The sequence below is a fragment of the Mastigoproctus giganteus genome, chromosome 12 (assembly GCF_048544385.1).
Source record: "Mastigoproctus giganteus isolate SK-2022 chromosome 12, ASM4854438v1, whole genome shotgun sequence".
In the NCBI taxonomy this organism is placed as follows: domain Eukaryota; kingdom Metazoa; phylum Arthropoda; class Arachnida; order Uropygi; family Thelyphonidae; genus Mastigoproctus; species Mastigoproctus giganteus.
The window spans coordinates 109,432,488-109,450,088 of NC_143586.1; the positions used below are offsets into that span (position 1 = coordinate 109,432,488).

A 17,601-nucleotide genomic window follows, 5' to 3' on the forward strand; every position below is an offset into this window, starting at 1 on the left:
TAGTTGTGCTCTCGTGCAATGCAAAATCGTGCAATATAAACAACAGGCCCTATGGGAAAAATAGGGTTAGGTGCCAACCACCCAAGATTGAACACACATTCGTAACCAAAACATTACAAAAAAACAAGTTTGCTTACGATAGAAGCAAAAGCATTAGCAATATTTTATTACGTAATAAAATATTTACGTATTTTATTACATAATAAAATATTGCTAATGCTTTTGCTTCTATCGTAAGCAAACTTGTTTTTTGTTTAATTTTCTATCCAAACAGATGACAGCCGTTCCATCTCCTCCAATTCTTTGTGTCGTAATCTAATGGATTTTAATTACACTTTGAGTTGTTCCTGTTATGAAAGTTGTTTTTATTTTCTCTGCATTCTTTGTAATTCTCGGCGTTGCCTCATTTAGGTCTGTATCACGTGCAATATCACATGGTCTTTCATTTCGCTCAAAGCGTTTCACAATTTCATATTTTTTCTCTTTCGACAGAGACGGACTGGCCATAAGCCTTACCGGGGAAACCCCGGTGGGCCGGAGGTCGGTGTGATTTTGGCCATAAACACTAGTATGAGGCCACTACAAATTTTCCCGGGTAAGAATGTTTGACCCAGTCCGCCTCTGTTTATCGTTTGCTTTTCTTTTTCTCTCTGAATCTGCAGTGTCTTCACCAGGACGCTTCCTTTTCACACCTTTTAAGTATTTTACTCATTTAGGGAATAAAGCACAATTACAAAACGAGGATGGCATGCTTGATACACATAAACAAAGCTGCGCGCGTGTGGCAGCTGAATAAACAACACCGTAAAGGCAGAGATACACTATTAACACCTCACATTTCACTAAAGCACATTTCTAGGGGTTACTACCATAAAACAATAAAAACAATTTCCAGTTGCGTTTCTGCTAGTGGAATCTATTATAAACTGGTAGTAAACTCGATCTAATTGCATTTTCGATTATACCGATAGCTGGAATTGTGTTGGTTTTTACGTTATTATGGTGAAATGTGTTTCCCCTTCACTGATATAAAAAGCAAATACATTTTCAGAATCGTCTCTTCATTCCTATCGTGTTGCGTTCAGTTGGGGTGATTCCGCATTCGACTGCCATTTCTTGTAAACACAAAGGCGAATCATGCATAAGCGAATTCGGTTCATGTTATATTAGATATCATTCCCCTATTTATAAATCTTGTATGATCGAATTCCTGTAGTGTAAACACGTGTTATACAAGGACTGACTGTATAGCTTTATACAGGAGTTTGAGTGTTCTCCGGTTCAGACCCCAGTCACACCTGCTTACTAGGACGATTAAGGCTGCATAATTTCTGATTTTTACTTGAAGGTATGAGAGGTGCGGGAAGAAGGAGAGCTTCGAATCCAGGATGATACCCAGGTGTTTTAGGTAAGTTACCAGCTTGATGGTTTTTCCTTGTACCTTGATCTGAGGAGGCCTTGATATTTGTAGGGTGCCTTTGAGAAGTATGGATTGTGTCTTCTGTGGAGAAATCCAGAGCTAGAGTTGCCCAGTCCTGTAAGATCTGTATTGCTTGATTTCCAGTTGCCTCAAGAGCTGCTCTGGTGTCCGCTGCAATGGAGCTGGTAATATCATCTGCGAATGCTTGGATAGTAACAGGGCCCAGATCCAGGCCAAGTAACTCATCAAGAACGATGTTCCAGAGGAACGGGCTGAGGACTGAACCCTGTGGGCTGCCTCTGTAGATAGATTTGGTGAGCTTCTGGTATGGTGAAGAGATGATCTTCCTGTTGGAAAGGTAACTTTGTATACACCTGTATAAGTTGGCTGGTATGCATGCCAGTCTTAGCCTGCCAAGAATGCTTGGCCACCAGAGCATATCATCAAAGGCCCCGCCAAAGTCAATGGTTATGAGGAGAAAGTACTTGTAATTAGTGCTGGCTGCAGCTTGGGTTATTTGGTAGAGAGCATTCTCTGTGCAGCGTCCTGGGCGAAATCCATACTGTGAATTGGATTGTAGGCCAGCTTCTGTGTAGTGTGTTAGGAGTCTGGTATGGAGGAGGCATTCAAGTAGCTTGTTCAATGTGGACAAGAGGGCAATGGGTCGGTATGAGTTTGGCTGTTCTGGAGGCTTCGATGGGTTTTTGAGTATTAACTTTAGTTCAGCTATTTTCCAGCTTTCTGGGAAGGATCCGTGGGTTAGGCATTTATTGAACAGGTTAAGCAGAAATTGTGGATTTACCTGGGTGACCTTTTTTAGTACTTCTGGTTCAATGCGATCCAGTCCTGGGGATTTTTTATCCTTCATTTTGCCAAGGGCTTGCTGCTATTCTTCAGTGTTAAATTCTTCCTCCACAGAGTCAATGTGGTAATTGTCATTATCTAGACAAATTTGCTGCTGTTGTGTTGTGAGATGATCGGCATCGCTGATAAAAAGAGTATCCAAGGTATTCATCATGGATTGCTCCCATGACGTTGTCACGATTCCTCGTGGTGTTATTGTGGAATGGACTACTTCTCCTCTTGGCAGTTTGTTGGTAGTAACTCGGTACACCACTCCCCAAGGGTCCAAGTTACCAGTGGTGGTAACCAGCCGCTCCCATGTAGTTCTTTTTCGCTGCCTGATCATGGAAGTGTATTGGTTCCTGGTCCTCTTGTAGTCTTCACGAAGGGCTTCCACATCGGTAGCTGGCCACGAGGTGCGAGCTCTCTGAAAAGCTTTCCTCTTATTATGAACAGTCCAGCGTAGGCGTTCAAGTTCATGAGACCACCATGGTACAGCACTTGGAAGAGGTTTTTTTCTTGGGCATAGATTGATTGCAGGAGAGGGTGATGATGTCAGTGACAAGCTTTTGATGCTGCTCGGGATTCGGGGAGAGGATATCAGAAGGGTGATCCATGATTGTTGACTGGAGATGGGTGGTGAACAGCTCCCAATTGGCTTTGCTGATGGCATAGCGGTTGATATCGTAGTGCGGAGTAGGAGTTGATTCTATATTTCTTGTGAGGCTGTATGTAATTGCTCTATGGTCGGAGGTGGTCCAGGCTTCGTTGACCTGTCACCCCGACACCTTACTTGAGATTGATCTTGTAGCAATTGTTATGTCTATTGTAGACTCCCACATAGTACTGGAAAATGTTGGGAGGTTATTGGGCCTGTTTATTATGTTAAATGGTGAGGTGGCTAGAAAGTCTTACAAAAGCTGCCCGTTATGGCAACCAGGTCGGTCAGCTGTGAGGCTGTGCCAAGCAGGAGAACGGCAGTTAACATCCGCCCCCAGGATGATTTTAGCGTTAGGTAGAGTAGTGGTAACAGTTCTTTGGTAGTCAATAGCTGGGCCGATGTCTTGACTGGGTCTACAATAGAGTGATATTAAATAGAAGGCACCTAAGGGGCCAATTACATGGGCACACACTGCCCAACCTGTGCAGAGAGAAGAGATTTTGGTGACCATTATGTTCGGGTTCCGGGTGACTATGGCAGCCCAGGGAGTATCTTCATCTGCTTGAATTATTTTATATGTGAGAGGATAGCCTCTAACTTTCTGGAGTGGGTGTATGGTTCTTGCAGTAGTAATATATCAATGTTTTCTTCATCTGCCTTTTTCCTTATTTCCGCCGCTACTGCACATGCTCGCTGAGCATTAAGTTGTATAAATTTAATAACACTGTTGTTGAATGGCTTAGGCCTCACTACCATAGTCAGTCTTCAGTTGTTGGTTTCACTTTGCTTGATGTAAATAGGACATTTGCTGTCCCTGATTGAATGGGATGCGTCCAGTTTTACTGCTTTGCAGTTTGCACACGTTGGAGCGGATGATTTGTTTGGGCAACTGCTATAATGATGCCCTTTTTGGGAACAATGCCCACAGGTAGGATCCGTCTGTGTGCACGTGTGGGTTGTGTGTCCAAAACGACAGCATCTGAAGCATTTAGGACAGCCACATGTTTCTTGAAGCGGTGGCTGCTCCAACCAATAAAGATTCTGTCTTGAAGTTTTAGCTGGTTCCATGCTTGTGGAGAGAGATCCACTACCGAATTGCAAAGGTTGGGAGACTTTGATTTGGTGCAGTATTTTGGTTTTATGTGCTCCTTGTCTCTTTTCTTGGGTCGAGTCTCGAATGTTCCTGTGTAAAATTTCTTCAGTGATGCTGTCTGGAGTAATTTCCCTGTCCAAGTCAAAAATAAGAATTGATCGGCCTTTCTTCTTGGGGTATTCTGCTGTTAGACCGAGGGAGCTAATTCTAGGATTAGAAATTATTGCTTGGGCCTCTTGTTTTGTTGCAGTCTTAATTATGACACCAGTGTTTCTAGTTTTCCTGATGGATTTTATTTTAATTGTTTTTAAGTCGTGAGCAAGCTGCTGAACCACAAGAGTTTTAACTGATTCGCTCGAGTGTAGCGATGAGTTATTTGTAGCTTTCAATAGGACAAGGTGAGGTTCTTTGAGAAGCGTTTTCTTCTGATGATGATCCGTTAGTTTGTTGGTGGTAGTTGTATCCGGTGGAATCGTCCTCAGCGCTTGGGCGTATATAATGGGTGCTGTAGTATTTTCATTCACCCTTTTATCTAGAAAGGCGTCAAGTTTCGCTTTGGTTCTCTCGTGTTTTGCGTTCAAATTTGATAGCACATGCTCCATTTCCAACTGCAGTAGTGATTCGATTATCCTTTTGGAGCATGATATCCTCCAGGTCCAGGCGCAATGACAGTACCTGGTCCGTGATGGTTTTGTTTGGTAGTTGGGTAGTAGTTTGGTAGTCATTGTTGGTTGTAATTATCTCTTCATTTTGGCCCATTCCTGAGTTTGTTTTTTCTTCCTCTTTGGTAGTCAGTTTCCTTGGACGATTTTTATCATCTGGTACGGGCCGTTGTCCTTCAGCATCTTCCTGGTCTTCCGTGGAATGCGGCTCATTTCGGGTTCGCGTGAGGGCTACGGAGATCTCACCCTCAATGAATTGTTCCTCAAAATCAGACATAGTTAGTGTGTGAATATAACTTGGTAATTATGGCTTTCGATTTGCGAGGGTTCGGATTAGCGGGGTTATTCCTACATAGGTGGTAAGTATAGTTCGCAAGGGGTAAAGTGGCAGTTCAATTATCTCTGCCAATGTTTAGAAGCAAAGATATGTGGCAGTATGAGAGTCAGCACATAGTAGAAAAATTAAAAAGGACAGTGTTTTTCGGCAATATGACAGACTGGAATATTTTAACGCGTTCAAAAGTTACATATGGGTTGGGGGAAATAAGTCAGATGCAAGAAAACTTCAGTTAAGGCAGCTTGCCGGTCTGCGGTAATTAGCAGTCTTTGCTCCCGTTAAATTAAAGTGTCGCAGTGGTAATCACTCCCCTCAGTAGTGAGACATGGGAAGGTATCCAGCTGTGCTTTGACCTCTTTTAGGTGGGGTTGTGATCACAATACGTTTGTTAGTGTGACTTTGTACTGCGAAGCATTCCATGGCCTGATTTAAACAATGAATAGCTGGCTGGGAATTCAATATTCAAAATTGCTAATAAAAATTTACCTGGTCATTCCATAGTGATGCTTTCATCAGATTTAGATACTCAGGACACTTGGGAATCACTAGATATCAAATACTTGACTTGGATAGAAAAATAGAATTGAAACAAAATACATTAAGCAGGAGCACAAGGCAATGCGACCGTCTCGGTTGGGCACGCTCTGGGCTTCTGGTAAAATATGTAATATGGGAACATTTGGTTAGAAATAAAATTCTGAGGGTTGCACAGCATGGTTTTGTTAAGGGAATGTTTAGCTAACTTTTTTTTTTTTTTTATGAAAACCCCAAACACAAGAGGTATTAGAACCTATAGTACTTAGTACCATGCTTGGGTTGGAGGTAGAGAAGACGAAAGAAGATATTTATTGACATTAGACTTAAACTTCTGTAGACTGTAATTTTCAGGATATACGTACGAAGGAGGGTTGTTCCAGAAGACGGCAGTTGAATAAATGAGGAAGATGAAAAAAAATTTTGTTCCGTGAGTTTGAAGTTGAACAGTAAATGGATGTTGGTTGGTGGCAACACATGTTCAGACTGTTTTGAAAGAGAGAGAGTAGGAATTATAGAAGCCAATTCAGAAGAACAGTGCCCATGGAAGTATCTGTAGAAAAGGTATGCAGCAGAAACAGTATGTTTATGAGACAACGAGTGAAGAGAGGCTGTTAGAGAAGAGTCATTAATTAACCTAATTGCCCTCTTCTGAATGGAATCTAGAAGCCTAAGAGGGGTTTTGGGGGCACCGCCCCAGATGTGCGAACAATATTCCATGGTAGGGCGGATTTGCGTTGTACAGAGTGAACAGCTGTTTGGAAGAAAAGTAACGCTGAGAGCAAAAGAGAAAACCACGTTTTTTAGATGCAGAGGAAGCAATATTTGTAATGTGTTTGTGCCAAGAGAGAGATTAGAAGTTAGGGTAATCTAACACCATGTCAAAATGATTAAAATGCACTAATTAAATAAATGAATGGCCATTGCACAAAACAGAAGGAACTGGAAAGTTGCTAGAGAGGCCTTCAACCTGCAGTGGATTTAAAATGGCTGATGATGATGAAGAATTAAGCATACACTACACTCATCATATAGACATAAAAAGTGGGAATTATTAAAATTATTTTTGTAAGGTGGCCACCTGCTTTATTTGAGTGGAACTATAGGTGACTACCATGGGCAGGGTTTACTGTGATTTCACTGGTATAATACATAGAAATTGTGACACTTTACTTTAAGTTGCTGTTGTTTTTATACTTAACTTAGAAAATATCAGTCTATTATAAATTCTTTAATTTTTCACATCTAATGAAGCTAGGGTGAAATTCTTTAACTACTGACAGCATACAAATTGAATTTATCACACGCATAATAGAAAATTTTTGTGAGTTAACATATAGTGAATTTTCAGTTTCCTTGAAAATTTCTTAAAGAATGTCTTTGGTGGTAGGTACTTCATGGACAATAAGTGCAGCATCAGCATTTTTCATCTCTTTGACAGATTGCATCCTTCTGGATATTCAACTGAAGAGAACAGATCTTCAGCTAGGTCTTTCTGACATTTACCATTTTCTTCCACTTGAAGTTTGACGTGTACATAAAACCATTTCGCAAAGTTTCTTGTGAAATTTCTTTCCAGACACTGCTACACCTTGATTACTGCATACAAGTCTAGAGGACTCATTTTATTTAAACTCTGCAAATTGCAGTGTCTGGAGACTAGGCACTTGCTAGGTGATCTGATTGATGTGTATAAGGCCTTGAATGCTTTGAGCAAGCACAATGCTGATGGGATTCTTCCTCTTGCTCAGATTGTGTGCACCTGAGGGAGCAAAAATTCAAATTGAGGAGAGACAGTCGTAGAATAGATGTGCAGAAATTGGCCTTTAACCAGCAGGTGGTTGATTGCTGGAACAAACATTCGTCCATCTGTTGCTGTGGAAATTGGTAGCTTAAATAAATTCAAGGAAGACTCGACAAACTTTTGGAGCAAATGGATGGGTGAAATGGGGGGGGGGGGTTGCTGATGCTGTATAAGCTTGCTTCCTTGCATTATATGCCTCTATTAATACTTCTAAACTGTTGAATTGTGTAAGTACTGATGTGTTCACTTCTGAATTTTTACTGCAGTTTGTTGCAGAGAGAGATTCCAACATGATATATTGGAATATCTTTCTATTACATGCTTTAACAGTTCACAAGTGAACTTTGGATGCCAGCATGGGCAGTTTGAACTTTTGAGAACTTAATGTTCAGAATCAACAATTGTTCATTACAGGAAGATGATTGTTTAGCATCCATGTGATAAAGTACACAAGTTTGTGCAGCATTACCAATCAATCACTAAAGGATCCAGTTTTTCTCCAGTATCGCTACAGCACAAAAAAAGCATACTTAATCTTTATTGGATGAGCTTTCCCTTTTTACCCTTTGTTTCTTTCTGACTCAAACCTTTTCTGGGAACCTGCCAATAAAATAGCTCTGTTTCATCTATATTGAATTGGTTTTTGGGAGAATATTCACTCAATACAATTTGTAGTAGTTTGCCTTCCATTTTTGCACTGGTGTTGCTTCACCAGAAAGAAATTAACAATTTATGCTGTTCGGTGTCCTAAATGATTGCAAGCCGTCCCGTGCTCACTTTAATTTCACAGGCTTTTATTTTATTGTTATATATATATATATATATATATATATATATTTTTTTTTTTTTTTTCCCTCTTCTGATGCATTGGTCTTAACTGCAATACAGGCAATCCCCATATAACACAATACGTCTTCAACGCAGTTTCACTCTAACGCGATTGATAAATTGCGGCACTCCTCGCACAACACTATACTTATATAACATAGTTTTGGTTAGAGAAATGCAGCAAACTTTGCATAACACTGTTTTTGTGCACGGTTATTCTGTTGAAAATTACATTCAATAGAATAACCCTGTTACTCTGTTGAATGTAATTTTTCAGCATTTCCATTCTTTTTTGTGAATACCTGCTGTTGACCCACTAGTTGTTATGCAAAAAAAATTATTGGGAAATCTCGTATTTTATTTTCTTGGGAATTTCTGTGCTATTGAACTTGTGTTTGTTTGAGACCATAAAAAATTGTGACTTTGAGCATGCAATTCGTGACTTTTAAGGTTTTTGTAAAGTTATTTTGGTTTTTATTTGATCATTTATAAAATTTTCCAGGTATCTTTACTAAACTTTATTCTTAAGAACTGCATTGGAATAATTTCTTTGTTGTGAATTAAATTCCAGCCCTAAATTATGCTTAAGGAACTTAGGCATAATTTGGGTAACTGCTGATTTATTTAAAGAATGGTTTCTAAATTGTTTTGTGCCAGCCATGGAAAATTATTTAAAGCAGAAAAACCAAAATTTCAAAGTTAGCATTAGCATTAGTAGAGGTATATGATGCAAGAAAGCAAGCTTATACAGCATCAGCCAAAAAAAAAAAAACAAAACTTTCCATTTCACCCATCCATTCGCTCCAAATGTTTGTCTAGTTCTGCCTTGAATTTATTTAAGCTGTCCATGTCTACAACGGCATGATGGAAGTTTGTTCCAGAAATCAACCACCTGCTGGCTAAAGGCAAATTTCCATACATCTATTCTACAACTGTCTTTCCTCAATTTGAATTTATGTCCCCTCTGGCGATTAATCTGGGTAAGAGGAAGAATCCCATCAGCATTGAGCTTACTCAAACCATTCAAGGCCTTATACACTTCAATTAGATCACCTCTCAGGTGCCTAGTCTCCAGGTGCTGTAATTTGCATAACTTAAGCCTTTCTTCGTAAGAACAACCCTTTGTTCCATTCATTAATCTTGTGGCCTGACCATTGCCTTATACAAGGGGATAATCACCTCCTTATCCCTGCTAGAAAAATTCCTGTATATCATTGACAAGACACCATGAGCTACCCTTGCAGACTGTCTGCACTAGTTAGAAAACTTCACATCTGACTGCACAATTACCCCCAGGTCCTTTTTGTTCTCTACCACTGTCAGTGCAGTACCACAGAGTTGATACATTACTCTGGGGTTACTGCTTCCCATATGTAGTACTTTACATTTGTCAATGTTAAACTTCATTTGCCACCTCTCAGCCCATCTGCTTAACTTTTCTACATCCTGTTGCAGCAGTGTACTGTCATTAGTGTCCTTAACAACCCAATATCATTAATAAATACAGAAAACAACAATGGATCAAACACTGAACCCTGGGGGACTTCACTAATAACATTAGTTCACAAAGAGCAGTGTCCATTGATTACCAAAGTTGTATTACTATTGGATAACATGCCAGGTCAACCAAAAGATTTAAGTCATCCAAAATGTATAAGTAATGTTCCTACCACCTAATACAACTTCTTTAATTCAGCCATTAGATCAAGGCATTATATCTACCTTTAAAACTTATTACATCAGAAAATCTTTAGAATGGATTTTGGAAAAAAATTGATTCCGAATCTATTGAAGTGATGGAGGCATGGAAACATTTTTCGTATGACTACTGAAGATGTTCAAGAATTACTGGTAGAAAAAGAGGCTGGCGAAGCAGATTTGGTGGAAATGGCATTGGAAGTCAACCAAATCAATTCAGAATGAAAATTCTGAAAGTCCAAATTTTACACTAAAACGTATACGGGAAGGCATAAACTTAGTCGATCAATTAGAATCCTATTTTTTGAATTTTTTGTAATGCAGATCCTTTGAGCATAGCTCAAAGGATCTCATTACAAAAAAAATCTGAATTAAGATTTACAGAGATATCAAGCAAAAGCGAACAATCCCAGAATACTGATTTTTAAAGAGAGCAGAAGATACATGAAATATACATGCTGCAGAAGAAAGTTCAGAAGGTGAAGATATTCTGCAACAGAGTAAACATTCTCATTTGATTGTGTTTAGCAGCAATGAAGAGGAAGAAAATTAAATGAACGTACATTATCTGACATATATGCATCACAATTTGTAAGAAGTTTGTTCATTTATTGCTATATTTAATAAAAATTAAGTTTCTGATAGTTATAAAAAAATTATGTATCGTTGTCAGCTTTTGGAGCATAACCCCTTTTTTGAACTAGTTCTTAGTCCCGTATAACACAGGTTTCACACTAAGCGAGATTTCATAGGAACCTAACTACCATGTTATACGAAGGTTACCCATATTCGGTGCGTGGCATTTTTGAAAATTTTTCAAAACAAGGATATTAACAGATTCATTTATCTGTTTGCATAATTTTCATTTTCTTTTGTTCCTTTAGTTCTTGCATGCTTTCAGGATCATGTTCTTGGTAACGTTTCAAAAAGGTATGGTTTTGCCACACCAAGCTGTAATTATCCACTGGTTAATCCCTTTATCTGTCAAGGCTAGAACTTTCTTTTATGCTTAATGTTATTAACTTTTTAGTTTATATGGTACTATGCTCTTATAAGTATAGATTCTTAATGAAAGGATGAGATGTCATCATGAAAGGATGACAAGAGGGCACGTAGTCTGCTTTGTACACCATTGTTTGTCTTCCTTGAAAAAAGTTAGGAACAAAGAAATTTGAAATAAAGGTGGTTGTTCATTATTTTAACATTATTTTAATTTCAAATTTATTTTTAATAATGTTGGTCTTCTTGATAAGTGCAGGTATGCTGATGTAATTTGTATGTTAACAGTGATTTTTTTTTTTTTTTTTTTTTGCTGCCATGCCTGCAAATTTGTAGAGGGAGAGTAGAAAAGGAACTTGATACATACATAGGAACAAGTGGGTAGAATCTTTTTCATTTTTATAGACTGGTATTAATCCTTTTGGGTGCATATGTGCAACATACATGCATCCAACCTAGAAAGGTTGAAAGATGTACAGAACCATAGGATGAAATGAAAGAATGTAATCAAATTACAAGATAGACTTGACCAATTATGACAGTTTGCCAACTTATTTGGGTTTCGACGGTACAGGCACTCCTCTACTTACATACAACTTGCATACAAACTTTTAGATATGTACAAAGCATAAAGCTTCACAAAATTAATAAAAATATTTCGACAGTTTTGAACCACATGTGCGACGTGTTGTCAGTTGTCATGTACAGTTAACCCCTGCTTTAGGATATTAATCCATTCCAGAGACACTATCATATCTTGAAAATATTGTAATGTGCGAACCCAGTGATGCTTTTTCCCCCCCCCCCCTTCTGGTAATTCGTTCCAAAACGTCGGAAGTTAAAGTTTTTGCTGTACAATTAAGTTATTTATCTCTCTAAAAGGTCATTTTGATAATGGAAATTGTATTGGTTTTATATAAATTTATATCAAATAAGCACAACACAAAAATCAATTTTAACCAAAGGATGCAAAAACAAAACACGCAGCCAACATGTTTACAAGTAGGTGCCGGTTAACGTGATCCCTAGTATCAGTCGCTTTATAGAATCAAATTTCAAAAAACCAATCCAAACCTAAAATGCACTACCCCTTCACTGTTTATTGTCCTGGAAACTCAAATTTTTCATCCAGCAAACAGAAAATCGACCACAGAACATGCAATTTACAGTCAGTATAAATGGAGCAATATGGCCTTAGTCGCTGATGCTCCTAAAAAAAAAACCCTACTCTAACAACTCCAGCACAACTCCATTGCTATGTTTGGGTATTAGAATCAATTTTGAATGCCCTTGTGATATTTTTCTAAAGCACATTCTGGAGGTCACTACCATAAAACAATTTGCAGTTTCCGGTTTATTGGGCTTTTCTATTAGTGCAGTCTTATATAAATGGGTAGTAAACTCTATCTTATTGCATTTACATTAATACCAATAGCTGGAATTCTTTGGGTTTTTATTTTATTATGGTAAAATGTGTTTCCTCTTCCACGAAATCTTCCTTGAAATCATATAAAAAATAAATAAATTTTCAGAATCTCTTCATTCCTATTTTTTTTTAAGCTTTGGAAACATGTTACTCCGTATCTCACTGGCGCACATCGTGTTAGTTGTAATTTATGTGTGTAATTGATTGCTTATCCTTTTTTTTTACTGTTTTAAATTTTACAACAAAAAAAAAAACCTTGTTTATTTTTGTTCTTGTATCTTGTTTATACGCTATACAGTACTGTTTACGGGTATTAGATTAAATTACTTTTGTATAAATACTGTACTCTACATTATTATTCATTGTGTATTTTTTCAGTCTCATTTAACTTGGTTATAAATTGTAAAAAGCTTTAAATAATACCATACATGGGGCCTGGTGAAATTTGTCGGGGGTTATAATCTCAGTGAGTTGGACTTGCATACAAAATGAACTTATGTACATGGGAAAAAAAACAGTTAAGTATGTAAATAATGAGGAGTGCATGTACTTATTTGAGATATGCTCTTTTTATCTTCATATCAGATCTTCAGTTTGTTACAGATCCTGGTGGATGAAGTTCCTAGTTTCAATATGCCACTGTAGCCGCTGCTTCAACAAGGCAGGAGATCCTGGCCTGTCTCACCCAAGATCGATTGGCTAATGGATTTGCCTGCAAACCTTTGTTTCAAAAAGTTTCAAATTTATAAAAAGTTTCTTTGAAAGACTTTCCATGTTACATCTTTACTCTGTAAGGCTATTAAAGTTTACCACATTAAATTATTATTTAACTTTTTTTTCCCAGGATGTTTAAACCTTGTAGATTTGGCAGGCAGTGAAAGGCTGAAGGAGTCCGGATCCGAAGGACAAAGACTAATAGAAACTAAAAATATTAATCGCTCTCTTTCTAATCTGGGAAATGTTATTATGGCTTTGGCACAAAAGGTAAGAGTTTTTAAAAGATTTTGTTGGAAAGAGATATTTTTGTTTTGAGTAAATATTGAATAATATGCATTAAAAATAGGCAAAATATTCAATAACATTTTTACATATATTATTTATTATACATTTATTTATTAACTGAATTACAATTTCTTTGTATTCAAGATTTAAAAGTAACTGTTAGATGAAAAGTTTTAGAATAAGTATCATTGTGTGGAATAACCTTTGTTCCAATAAACAATATAATTTTTTATTTGGTCCATTATAAATATGTGGCATTCATCATTCAAAATCATTTTAAAAGCACAAATCAACCTTTCCACGTTGATGGAGATGACTGGGCTAAACTTAAAAATGTGCCTTTGAAGCCTCTAAATGAAAGTTCCTGCTCATTTCCATTAAAAAAATTCATTTACTTTCCTTAAAATATGATATATAGAGTTCCTTTTTTTAAAACATCATCAAATTTATTTCTTATTTTCTCTTCTAAGGATAGCTGACATTTCAAGTTGTACTCTCTCTCTCTCTCTCTCTCTCTCTCTCTCTCTCTCTCTCTCTCTCTGTAGCTTCAAGTTCAGTTATAGAATTATGTAACCAATCAAGATGAGGCTCAATGGACAGCAAATATTCTATAACCAAAGAATTGGAAAGAATTGCTTTAGCACAATCACATAGCTGCAGCAGCCACAGTAACAATCTTTCCAGAGCATCAATAACTTTTTTTTTTATAGAATCAAAATGTCTAGCATTAAAAAATGCTGCACATAACCATGTTCTCCGCCTTGTTAAAATAGGCTCTGGTGGAAGAGGAAAGCCAGGTTACATATCTTTGTAGATAGCTATGGAAGTGTGGGCCAGGAATGGCAGATAGTTGGAGATGTTTATGACTGAACACACATGAAAAATTGGCCAAATACAGAAATTATCTATTAAACATTGCAAAACACAAAGTAAAATTCATTTAATAAATCCAATTAGGACAAAAATAACTCACCTAAAACAATCCTGTATATATACTGTAATGTTTACAAGAACATCATTGTCTGCTGCTGCTTCTTCAATTTCATCCTGTATACTTTGCTGTGAAGTAGATGCAACAGCAATTCTACTAGTTTCTGTGGCGATAGATCATCATCATCATCAGCCATTTTCAATCCACTGCAGGATGAAGGCCTCTCCAGCAACTTTCCAGTTCCTTCTGTTTTGAGAACTGGCCATCCTTTTACTACCCACAAACTCATGAATTTCATCTATCCATCTCCGCCTTTGTCTTCCAGGTTTTCCTCTAGCTCCTCTTGGATACCATTCTGTTATTTTCTTAGTCCATCTGTCATCATGTCTTTCAGCTATGTGTCCTGCCCAAGACCATTTTAGTTCTTTAGTTTTGATCAGAATGTCCTTTACTTGAGTTTGCTGCCTAATCCATGTTTCTCTTCTTATCTAACAGTCTGATTCCTAATATAATTCATTCCATTCTTCGCTGTGTAGTTCTCAGCTTCCCTTCTTTTGGTGAGTGCCCAAGTTTCACTTCCATAAGTCATGGTGGGGAGTATACATTGGTTCATTATTTTACGTTTCAGACAAACTGGGATATTGCTCTTCAGTATATGACTATATTTCCTGAATGCTATCCATCCAAAATTTATTCTTCTCTTGACTTCCAGCCATTTATCATTATTATTACAGCTAATGACTTGTCCCAGATAAGTATATGACTCCACCTTTTCAGTTACTGCTTCTTCAATCATTATTTCCCTTTCTGTGGCATACTTGTTCATCATTACTTTTGTTTTAGCCATATTCATCTTTAGTCCAAAATCCTTACTAACTGTATATAACTGATTAAGATTTTCCTCTAATTCTTTGAGATCATGGCTTATGACCACAATGTCATCTGCAAATCGTAAATGGTTTAGGTACTCTCCGTTCACATTGACTCCTTTCTGTGACCAGTCTAATCTTCTGAAAGCTTCCTCAAGGGCAGCAGTAAACAGCTTCAGAGATATTGTGTCTCCTAGTCGAACTCCTTTCTCGATTTTAAATTTCCTACTGTCTTTGTCTAGTCTAATAAAGGAAGTAGCACTCTCATATATTTTCTTCAAAATCATAATATGTGGGGTATCTGTGCCTTGTCTTTGCAGTGCCCGAAACATTGCCTTATGCTGTATGGAGTCAAATGCCTTTTCATAATCCACAAATGCCAGGCATAATGGTGTTTTATGTTCATTTGCTTTCTCCATTAGCTGTGATATTACGTGAAGGTGATCCATAGTTGAGAATCCTGTCCTAAAGCCAGCTTGCTCTTTCGGTTGATTCTCATCAAGTATTCTTTCTAATCTGATAGTAATGACCCTTGTGAACAACTTGTAGATGTGGGATAACAAGCTAATTGGTCTATAATTTCCAATTTCTGATTTATCTCCTTTCTTATGCAGCAAAACTATGATTGCATTATTCCACTGCTTAGGCGTCACACCTTTTCTGATGCACTTTGTGAAGAGCCTTGCCAGTTTTTGTGTTATGTCTCTTCCTCCCAATTTTAACAACTCTACAGTAACTTCATCTTCCCCCGGGGCTTTCGGATTCTTCATTTTCTTCAATGCATGTTCTATCTCATCAGGAAGAATATCGGGTATGTTGTATGTGTTGCTACTTTGCAATCCATCTTCCCCACTGCTAGCATCATTCCTCTTCTCCTTGTATAATTCTCTATAGTAGTCTTCTGCTATTTGAATTATGCCTTTTCTGCTGTTTATTAGTATACCATTGCTATTCTTTAGTTTCACTATCATTTGTCTTTCTGTATTACTGCTCATGGCTGCTGATTTAAATCCTTTGTTTTCCCTTAATGCTTGTTCTACTTTTCTTGTGTTAAATCTTCTTATGTCCTCTCTGAGTCTCTTTCAAATGGCTTTGCATAACTCAGTATACTCAATTTTTTCCTTGTCAGTGTTTATCTTGTTCTTCATTTTTCGCCTTCGGTTCATCATAACAAATGTTTCTTGACTAATTTTTCTTATTTGGATTTCTTTTTCCCTATATGTTTCTTGGGCTTTATCATTTTCAGAAAGTTGTAATATTCCTCGTCAATATCTTGGTCCTGAGCAGTCTGCAGAAGCTCAAACTTGTTCTTAAGTTCCAGTACATACTTCTTTTTCTTCTCTTCTGTTATCTCAAAGACCTTTGTATTATTTACTCGAGTCAGTTTTTTCCTTTCCTTTCCTGCATCTATATCAAGTGTACATCTTACCAATCTGTGATCACTTCCAACATTTACCTTATTCAGGACGGTAACATCGTTCACAATATACCTTCTGTTAGTGAGGATGAAGTCGATTTCATTAGTAGTTAATCCATTTGGACTCTTCCATGTCCACTTTCTGTTCACCCTTTTCTTGAAAAAAGTGTTCATTACTTACAGTCCTTGAGATTCTGCAAATTCCACAAGTCGTTCGCCGATAGATGCTAAGCCAAAATTTTATTGTATATTTTGGAATTTCATTGTTTTCAGAAACATTTTCTGCTGTCCAATCTGTTACAGTAATTTTCCTATATCGTTGCTGAATTTCATCAAAAATATTTGTAGCCGAATGTAACCTAGGTAAATCTGAAAAATCCCCCTTTGACGTTTGGCTTAATACTTTTTCAGAATTAAGCAATGAAAGATTTTTGAAAGCATTAGTCACTGTAATCCAGACTGCAGTTGGTCAATAGCCTCAATAATGAATATGTGGCATCTTCTTTTAACCTCAAACTTTACCTTCTTCTCTAGCATGTTGTCTCTCCTTGAATTAATTTAGATGACTATCAACTTCTTGCTTAAATTTGACTTCATGGTCAATATTTTCAGTAGCTTTTTCAGTGCCAATAATTTCGTAAAGAATTTTTCTCAGTAACTCTAATTCATTAGACAGTTTATATGGATCAATGTTAGATGACTGAAACATTAACAGGTTCAAAACATTGCATTAACAGATTCAAAATCTTTTACAATTGGTGTAGCAAACATAAAATACCAGATAATTCATTTTATGATAAAGCATTTCTTTTAATAATCCGGCTTGGTAATTTGTATCTGATCGAACAGAATTTTCTGATACTACAAAATAACCTTTAAGTTCTTGCCAGTTTAATAGAATATTGAACATTACCTTTCCTCTAGCGAGCCATAGAAGCCTTCTGAAATGGTACGGGTGCTTGATAATTATTTTCTGGATTAAATGTTTTTAACATAGATTTGTATCTTTATTTATAATTTAATCTTTAATGCATCAAAAAGAGATTGTGCTTTGCCGATGATACGGGAATTAGGCCT

At 37.2% G+C, this 17,601-nt stretch overlaps 1 protein-coding gene across 1 annotated transcript in view; it reads left to right on the plus strand.

Moving 5' to 3' along the window:
• LOC150077333 (carboxy-terminal kinesin 2-like) overlaps positions 1-17,601 on the plus strand; it is a 287,195-nt gene that overhangs the window by 240,200 nt on the left and 29,394 nt on the right. The window contains exon 11 of the mRNA XM_090386031.1: positions 13,150-13,289. Within this exon, the coding sequence (XP_090242157.1) occupies positions 13,150-13,289 (140 nt within the window). The remainder of the gene's footprint in view (positions 1-13,149; positions 13,290-17,601) is intronic.